Source organism: Meleagris gallopavo, chromosome 1, assembly GCF_000146605.3.
Source record: "Meleagris gallopavo isolate NT-WF06-2002-E0010 breed Aviagen turkey brand Nicholas breeding stock chromosome 1, Turkey_5.1, whole genome shotgun sequence".
NCBI classification, from domain to species: Eukaryota; Metazoa; Chordata; class Aves; order Galliformes; family Phasianidae; genus Meleagris; species Meleagris gallopavo.
In genome coordinates this window covers 48,037,607-48,045,953 of record NC_015011.2, presented here as the reverse complement: position 1 = coordinate 48,045,953, position 8,347 = coordinate 48,037,607, and the positions used below count along the sequence as shown (strand labels likewise).

Here is an 8,347-nt window from a genome sequence, read left to right as displayed (position 1 = left end):
TTTTTTGAGTAACCAGTTGGCAGCAAATGATGGTGTAGTTTGCTGGTTGGTTGCGCTGGTCCCTGACCTGTGGCTTCTCAGTGGAGCTGGGGTGCTGATTTACCGGGGGAAAGAAGTGCACATTTTCCTATGCTTTGTTATCTCTTTCTTAAGGAAAAAAGTTACCTGCCAAAACCCGCACCATCAAGCAGACAGTCAAGAAGCCTCCCGTCTCACGGATAAAACGAGAAACAAAAGCTTCCAGCAAAGCTTTGCCAGATCCGGCACCTGATGAGAGTAAGGGAATGAGTTACTTTACCCTGTAGTAATGTGCAGCTCTCTGGTGGTGGGGAAGGGGGTTGGGTGAGGTGCTTGGTGTGCATGGGGTGGGCTCTCAAGAGTTCCGGTTGCTCATAAAGGCTTAATTTCACCTTTGTGTGGACCCAGACAGGTAGAAGGTGGACCACACTGGCTTTCCCTGTATTTATTCTCCCTTCTCTTTTTCTGTCCTTTGCTAGTCATTGCTGTGCAGGTGAAAGAAGAAACCATTGACCCCTCGGAGGCAGAGTTTGAAACCACAGAGCTTCCTGTTCCTATCAGCAGCATAAAGCAGGAGGACGTAGACTGATCTTGGAGCGTCCTGCGATTGCCTCACTTCATTTGTGGCCCTTTGGGAAAGGTCCTGTCAGTGGGAAGTAGAAGACTTAGAGGGGCCTTCTCTCTTTGTGGCAGGCCACCCTGCATCATCACATCTCTGCTTTCTTGGTGAGCAAGAAGATTGCCTCCAGGCCTGTAACTTTAAGCCTTAGCAAATAGACTCCAGAAAAGCCTCAGGCTTGCAGAGGAGCATGCAGAGGTAGCTGCTGCAGCAGTGTGTTCCCTGCCCCAAAGGCATCTTTCTGAGCAGAAACCGCTGGTGGGGACAGAGGCTGCCAAAACACAAGAGGGCAGCCTGGGCTCTCAGCTGCAGCTAGAGGTGTCAAAGTTGTGATTTGAGATGATGTGTGCAGGTCACACGCGTCAGGGAATTAGCTGCTGTGCTGTGCTTCCTGGATGCAGCTGCCTTTGGGAAGGAGAGGAAGAGTAGAGGAAGTGAAAAATAGAAAAGGAATGATGATGCCTCTTGAGAGAGCAAGAGACCTCTTTGTGTACCATCGCTTCTTGCTTTGGAACCCAGAACTGCAGTGTGCATGGTGCACAGTTTGAGATTTTTATTTTCTAGTAGTCCTACTGTAAATTTGATCAACAATCTGTATCCTAAAGCCCTATGGATTAAATGAAGGAAGAAGCCAAAGGCTTGTGTCATGTTTTCCAGAATACCAGGGCTACCCAAACTGGGGAGCAGAACAAATCAGAAAGATCAATGTGACAACAGAGACCAAGAAGCTTTCTAAATATTCCTGTGAGCTTTCTATGGGTGGGGAAGTGCCTGTCCTGTCCATGGTGCTATGGGCCCTGTCTGGCTGCAGCACATCTGCCTTGTCAAATGCTACAGGGAAATGACAGCTGTGCAGGACAGTCATGAAATGGCTACCCTGTCCCTGCTCCCCTCTCCAGTTTCCAGGCAAGAGCCTGCAGTACCAAAATAGTTCATGCTTTGGAAAGTGCTTCATGACAAAATAGTAATAATAAAATGGCAATGATGGCAAAACTAGTTAGTGAACACCAGGGAGAGTGAAACACAAGTGGAAAAATTGTGGAGGATCGGTGTCAAAGCTGATGGGCGAACTGGGCCATTGCAGTCTGCCCTGTAAATGTCTCCCTGAGTCTCCGAGGAAACTTCTGGCCCAAGAAGGGCCATCAGCAAACTGTTATGGAAGCGGCTTGTTGTGGGATGTTAATGAAGACAGGGAAGGGGGTGTCCTTGCGTACCTGCCCCTGCGTACCTGCCCCTGCGTACCTGCCCCTGCGTACCTGCTCCCAGCCCTGAGTCTTTCCAGTTTGCATTAGATCCTGTTCTGGGGCAAAAGCAGAGTGTTTGCTCTCTTCCCCTCCCAGTGGTGCCAACCTACGGACTGTTGTAGGGAATAGGCCAGGTATGCTGCTTATGAATGGGATGGGTAAACTACTGATCAAATTTTGCAAAAAGGAGAACGATTTCAATCTGTGCTTGTTTTAATTCTAAGGAGCAGCTGGGAATTCAGGCAGTGTTTTCTCTGATGAAAATTTAAGTTTTCTCCTTAAGATTTGAACCAGCATGGGATGTTGTGCTAGAGCTGCTTCCAGTCTGTTTCAGCATTTCTGAACCTTTGAAAGCAGTCAAGTAGAAAGAACACTTGTGAATTCCTGCTTTTCCGCTTGGCTCTTCAAGGCTTGTGAAGGTTAAGTAAGCATATGGCTTTGCTGTTGGAGTCGTCAGATAAAGCACATTGTGAACACTATGGAAGCTTTCACGCAAGTCCTTTACAGGATAATGTGCCTCTGTGGTTTGCAAAGACAAACCTTGCATCCACCATCCTTGGCCAGGACAGGTCAGCATCACTCCACTGTGGCCAAGCTCTCTCCTTCATACCCTGTACAAGCTCTGTGTTGCTGCAGCGAGAACAAGCCCAGAAAACTGCTCTGGCCATGTTGTAGGTACAGCCCTGTAGCACTTTGCATGCGTTTCCTAAGCTTTGTTTTTCCTGAAGCCTTTGGATGGTGGTTTTTCTGATCTCTTCCTCTTGCTGGGCTTTCTTGCAGCCTTAGCCTTGTCAGCACTGGCTCCTCTGGCTCTCCAGCCGGGACAGTTTTGGAAAGTGGTGGAAAACTTCACCTTCTGCCCCTGGGCTTCTGCGGGGGATGCGCAGGTTGCCCCGGTGCGCAAATTGAGTTTCTCAATCCACCTGGAAATGAGGCAGAAGATCAGAGGAGGAGCAAAAGATGAGGCAAAGCTGCATGTGAGCGGGTATGAATTGCTGCAAAACCTCTTGCTTAGGGCCTCACCTGCCTAGGCGTGGAATATCTGCTCATCCCAGTGCATCACTGCTCTTCTTACACTCTTTTTGCTCACAGATGTATCTTTGTGGACTAGACCTCCTTGCTGAACCCATGTCACCAGTTGGGCAGCTCTGAGTGTCCCTGGGACTGTGTCCTCTCTCAGCACTCACCTGTACAGTGGTAGCAGCCGGCAGTCGCAGTGGAAAGGCACATCCCTCAGATTGAGGATTTCCAGCCTTGTGAAGTTGCTCATGACAGGAATGCTGCTCATTTTGTTGCTCTCCAGATGTAGGCTTTTGATCTTGGGTCCAAGTCCAGCAAAGGCACTGGGGGAAATCTGCAATGGAACAAGAGTGGGGCAAGGGGAACACTGTCAAGAGGAGCAAATTCTGTTACACAGCCACTGTGGAGAGCTGAGAGCCTGTCCTGAATTTGGAGCACCCATGAACGAGTAGCTGTAATCAGCAGTAACCATGGGTCATTTTCTAGGACTAACTAGATCCTACTCAATGTTTCTGGGAAGAAGGTGGTGTGCAGGAGGTCATAGAGTGATCTGTGGGCACTGTTAAGAGGTGCATGGTCTGGGTGAGATTGGTGTTAGCACCAAATTCTTGATGAGGAGAATTTCAGGATTATAGTAGAGGAGTCCTGTAGGAGGGGTCATCAAAAGAGGAGAAACTGGGATTGAGGAGGGAGCGGTTTGAAGAAGAAGGGTTACAGGAATTATCTGTACCCTGCTGGCATTTGCTGTCTTTAAGGAACAGGGAGTGAGACTGTCCCAGGTCAGCTGGGGATGAGGCAGAAGCAAGACACAGCTCCATCCCAGCACATGGAAGCTGTAGAGCATCTCCCAAAGCTCTGGGAGCCTGGGGAGTTCCAGGGGGCAGAGGTTCCTACAGGAGCCTGTCCCCTGCTCACACACACCTTCTCCAGCCCCATGTTGTCTAGATAGAGGTGCTGTAGGCTTCCAGATACCGGCAGGAAGGCGCCATCCCTGATGTGCTTGATGGGGTTTTGGGACAGCTTCAGTTCGCTCAGGGCAGGCAGGTGGTGCAGGGAGGCTGTGGGTACCTCCTTCAGGGAGTTCCTCTCCAGGTGCAGCTTCTCCAGCATCTTGGTGGCAGCCAGGGCAGTGGGGCCAATGCTCCTGATGACATTCCCAGCCAGGCTCAGCCAGCGCAGCCCTGCCAACCCTGCCAGGTCACCTTTGGCCAGCTCCCCAATGGCATTATGCTGAAGGTGGAGGGAGAAGAGGTTGGGCAGGAGCTGGAAGGCACCCGAGGGCACCTGCATGAAGGCATTGTGATCCAGGTGCAGGTAGGAGAGCTGTGGGACTCCCTCAAAGGCAGTGGGCACCAAGGTGCTGAGTTGGTTGTCAGAGAGGTAGAGGTAGACCAAACTGGGCAGACCCCGCAGCGCCCCGGGGTGCAGCTCTGTGATGCCACAGCTCTGCAGATGGAGGGACACCAGTGCCTTTAGGCCCAGGAAGGCACCCATAGGCACCATGCCCAGAGCATTTCGGCGTAGGTCGAGGAGCTGGGTGTCTGTGGGGAAGCCACGAGGGATCTTCCGCAGGCCTCTGTTCTCACAGTTTGCATGGTGGAATTCAGGAGAGCAGGTGCAGCCCGTGGGACATGGCCCACTCGTGGTTCCCCCAGTCTGCACCGAGGGCACGGTGGGATTGGGGATGGGCACCTGGGGCTGCCCACACTTCATCTCAGAGGGCCGCAGGGAGTCAAGTGGTCGGCCCTGAAGGGCTGGGGGGGCCACGCAGGTCCCCTCTGTCTGCACTCTTGCCCGCCCCATCCAGCGGTGGAAGGGGAGCAGGAGGCAGGAGCAGAGCAGGGGGTTCCCGTCCAGGCTGATCCTCACCAGCCCCCCAACCCCCACTAAGGCGGGGAGCCCCTGCAGCTGATTGTGTGCCAGATCCAGCGTCCTCAGCAGGGGGCTGCGGGAGAAGGCATCAGGTGCCACGTCCTGCAGGGCCGCATGCTCTAAGGAGAGGTGCTGGAGGGAGGCCATGGCCACAGCCTCCTCGGCCAGGTAGGTGATGGGGTTGTGGTCCAGCTCCAGCCGTGTGGCCTCGCTCAGCCGTGCCAGAGCATCACTGGGCAGTGCCTGCAGCTCGTTGTGGTCCAGGCTGAGCCTGCGCAGGGCAGGCAGAGCTGTGAAGGCCTCACTGCCCAGCACGTGGAGGGCGTTGTGGGACAACCGGAGCCACCTGAGGCTCTGCAGGCCCTGAAAGACCATGTCTGGGAGGTAGACCAAGGCATTCTCCCTCAGATCGAGGAGGGTGAGGGACGCCAGCCGGCTAAAAGCACCTGGCTGCATCTCCTCCAGGTTGTTCTGCCGCAGGATGAGCTGCTGCAGGGAGGACAGCCCATCCAGGGCCTCCTGGTAGAGGACAGCGATGCTGTTGGAGGCCAGGTTGAGGTGAAGCAGCCGCCCCAGCCCCCGGAAGGCCCCTTCCTCCACCCTTTCCAGCTGGCTGTTGCTCAGGTCCAAGTGTGTGAGGTAGGGCGTGCTGAGGAAGGCTCCGGCTGTGATCACCTTGAAGCTGTTGCCCCGCAGGTCCAGCTGCTTGGTGAGCTGCGGGTCACGAAAAGCACCGTGTCAGCGTGGGGCTATGGCTCACCCCCTCCCATCCCCTCCGGTTCCTCACCCACCTCGGGGATGGTGTCAGGTATGGCTGTCAGGTTCTGCCTGAGGCACAGGACGTGTGCACGGAGGTTGTCACAGACGCAGACTGCAGGGCAGCGGGCTGCTACCGTCCTTCCCAGTGCCAGAGCCAGCACCAGTGCCAGCAGGAGCAGCCCCATGCTGGGGGCACCTGAGGCCGAGGAGAGGTAGTGGTGAGGGATGGCAGCAATGCTTTTCTCACTCCAAACAGTATCGGCTTCGGTGGGAACTGATGGGACAGCCGCTTGTTCCGGCACACACGAAGCACTGGCTTTGAGCAGCCGTCCTGAGCCGCCACGCTGCGCCCAGAGCTCCTCCAGCCGCGCTGTGGAATAATGCTCAGCTCTGTTCAGCGGCAGCAAGGAGCGGGTTGGTTTTGGCCAGGCGTCAGTGAGCCTCATCGGGGGGTAGCGGACAGGGGCCAGGGCTAGGGGGAGCACAGAGGACTCCACCACCGTCGTGCAATGGGGTCGAGGTCGACAGGGCTCAACACATGGGAGCCACCGTGCCGTCCAGCCTCCCACCCCGATCCCGGCTCTGCCCTCGCGCTACGGTCACATCCCCCCGGCGACTCAGCGGCCCCGGGACTGTGGCTGCACACCAGCGCTGCCCTCCCCCTCTTTTCCACACACCTTTCGGGCTTCACGCAGCGGGTACCAGGTCCTCGAGAGACGGCAAGGAACGAGGGGGAAGCTGTTGCGTCCTGCGGCTGCCCGGCTCCTGCAACACCGCCCGCCTCTCCGTGCCTGCGCCGGTGTTTGCAAAAGCAAGCACTGAATGGGACGCGTTGTGTCCTCTTTCCCAGCAGCGCTGGCTGGAAGCAGCCAGGAAAGGGGGAGGAGGCAGCGGCTCAGCCGTCACCTCCTCTACACCTTACGGGGCTGGGATTCTGGGCGGCTGAAAGCGGCGAGTTGGGAAGTCGGCTGCGGGGCAAAATGGTTTAGCTCTGCCCGCAAGGAGTCCAGTCCTCCTCTCTCTCATTACTACCGCTCACAGACTTCCCCAGGATCGCTGCATGCAGCCAGAGCTTTTCCCGCCCTCTGCCACCGCTGCTTTGCTGCGCTTAGGAAGTTCGAATTAAATATAGCGCTGCCTTCGGGGTTTGGTGCACAAGGCAGGCCGAAGCAGCACTGCATTCACCCCCACCTCAGCCTGATTTTCACATTCCAGAGCAGCAAGTGCTCAAGGATCCCACACGAGAGCCATAGGAGGGTTGGGACTGTAGAAATTACAAACTGTTTCACTTCTTGCTTGCTCCTTCTAGCTCTCAGTAACACTTCTGTTTCCAGGTGTTGCCAGGAATAAAAAGGGAGCAGGTAAAGGAGGCAGGGCCCAGCCTTAGCACAGAGCTGAATGCTGCCATCACAGCCTCCATTCCATTCTTTTTACTGACTCAGATACAGAGTTTTGGCTTAGAAAATATCCCTCGCTTTTAGCCTTCAGGCAACCTTTTCCAGAGCGACGCAGACGCTGGTCACCTGAAGGTGCTCCCTTTCCCTCAGCTGTGGGCACCATAGACAGGCCCACAGTGTGGCAGAATTCAAGTAGAGAATGCGTGCATGTAGAGCTGGAACGTACCACACATTTCCATCCACTGCCTCAAATCCTTTCTTCTCTGTAAGCACTGCCTGCAAACCACGTGAGCAAACACCAGCAGCTCCTACATCATATGGGACAAGCATACAGGGCACGTGCTGCCCTCCCCACCACCTCTTAATTGATGGTAGCTGCTGAGCTAAGTCCATCTCCTTTCCTGCTCCTGGCACTCTGTATGGTACAGCCAATGTAAGGGCTGGAGCAAGGATGAACACCTTCCTTCAACTACAACTGAGGAGAAAACAATCAGCGCCAAGTGAAGGGAATTATTACTTTTTATTACTCTAAAGAGAGGTGTTGATTCTCAGAAGCCCAAAAGACAAGTGCAGGTAGTTAACACCAACATGCAGGCAGGTGAACCAACCTCAGTGTAGAGTATGGGGTACCTCCTGCTACTCCTTCTGTGCAAGGACAAGGGCTGCCCTACCTGAGGAACATCACCATTGCCTTAATTCTGTGCTCTTACCTGCGCTCAGCTTTCAAACATATGAACAGTCCCACTGTTCCAAAGGTAAGACAGAAGGAGAAAGGGAACACATATTTCATATGGACTTCATGGATTGTATTCATTTCCAGACTGAGTCTATTTAGCCAGGAAAGGGAAGGGAAAAGGAAAACTACACAGGCAGTGACAAAAAAAAAAAGTTACAATGAAAATATGTTTGCTCCCTTAAGCAATGGCCACCCGGGTCAGCCACACTACACAGACACTCCAAGCCAGAGTAGCGGGGGAGCAACACCCTAAAATACAGATTGGCCACACGGCACCTTCAAGAAATAGACTCAAAAGAAGAATCAACGGAGAGCAGACCCTGCCCCTCTGAGCCAGCAGCAGCTGGCAGGGGGCATGTCAAGCATGCCCCTGGCTGGAGAAGCAGCAGCAGCATAGCTGTCCTCCTGCACAGTCTAATAAAATAAAACGGACAGCAAGGGTTGATCCTGATGAGAGCGCTTCCAAGCTCTGTGTTCATCTTGGCACACCCTTGCCAATGCTACAGAAATGGAGAGAGACTCTTCAGTTCATGCTGAGCTCAGAGCATAAGCATCAGCCCCACAGATCAGAGAGTCGCTTCATGAGGAATAGAACAATATTTAAAACAAACAAACAAAAAAAATCAGCAGGATTTGCCCAAGTTTATGAAAGCAGAAGGAAGGGCAGACTTCCAACAGGGCC

General features: G+C 54.0%; 2 protein-coding genes across 4 annotated transcripts in view; one reads left to right on the top strand and one right to left on the bottom strand.

The window, feature by feature from the left end:
* L3MBTL2 (L3MBTL histone methyl-lysine binding protein 2) overlaps positions 1-1,273 on the top strand; it is a 14,648-nt gene extending 13,375 nt beyond the window's left edge. For both annotated transcript variants that reach the window (XM_010710577.2, XM_003202309.3), the window contains 2 exons: positions 154-276; positions 498-1,273. In XM_010710577.2, the coding sequence (XP_010708879.1) occupies positions 154-276; positions 498-607 (233 nt within the window). In that variant the 3' untranslated portion in view covers positions 608-1,273. The remainder of the gene's footprint in view (positions 1-153; positions 277-497) is intronic.
* Positions 1,274-1,318: 45 nt separating this feature from the next.
* CHADL (chondroadherin like) lies at positions 1,319-8,341 on the bottom strand. Of its 2 annotated transcripts, XM_003202310.4 has the most exons (5): positions 6,210-8,341; positions 5,565-5,728; positions 3,823-5,487; positions 3,069-3,235; positions 1,319-2,804 (listed from the first exon to the last, which is right to left on the bottom strand). In XM_003202310.4, the coding sequence occupies exons 2-5, from the start codon at positions 5,715-5,717 to the stop codon at positions 2,588-2,590; spliced, it is 2,202 nt and encodes a 733-aa protein (XP_003202358.2). In that variant the 5' UTR covers positions 5,718-5,728; positions 6,210-8,341; the 3' UTR covers positions 1,319-2,587. The 2 variants fall into 2 exon arrangements, with proteins under 2 accessions (XP_003202358.2, XP_019470121.1); XM_019614576.2 differs by having other exon boundaries at positions 5,565-8,341.
* Between the last annotated feature and the right edge of the window lie 6 nt (positions 8,342-8,347).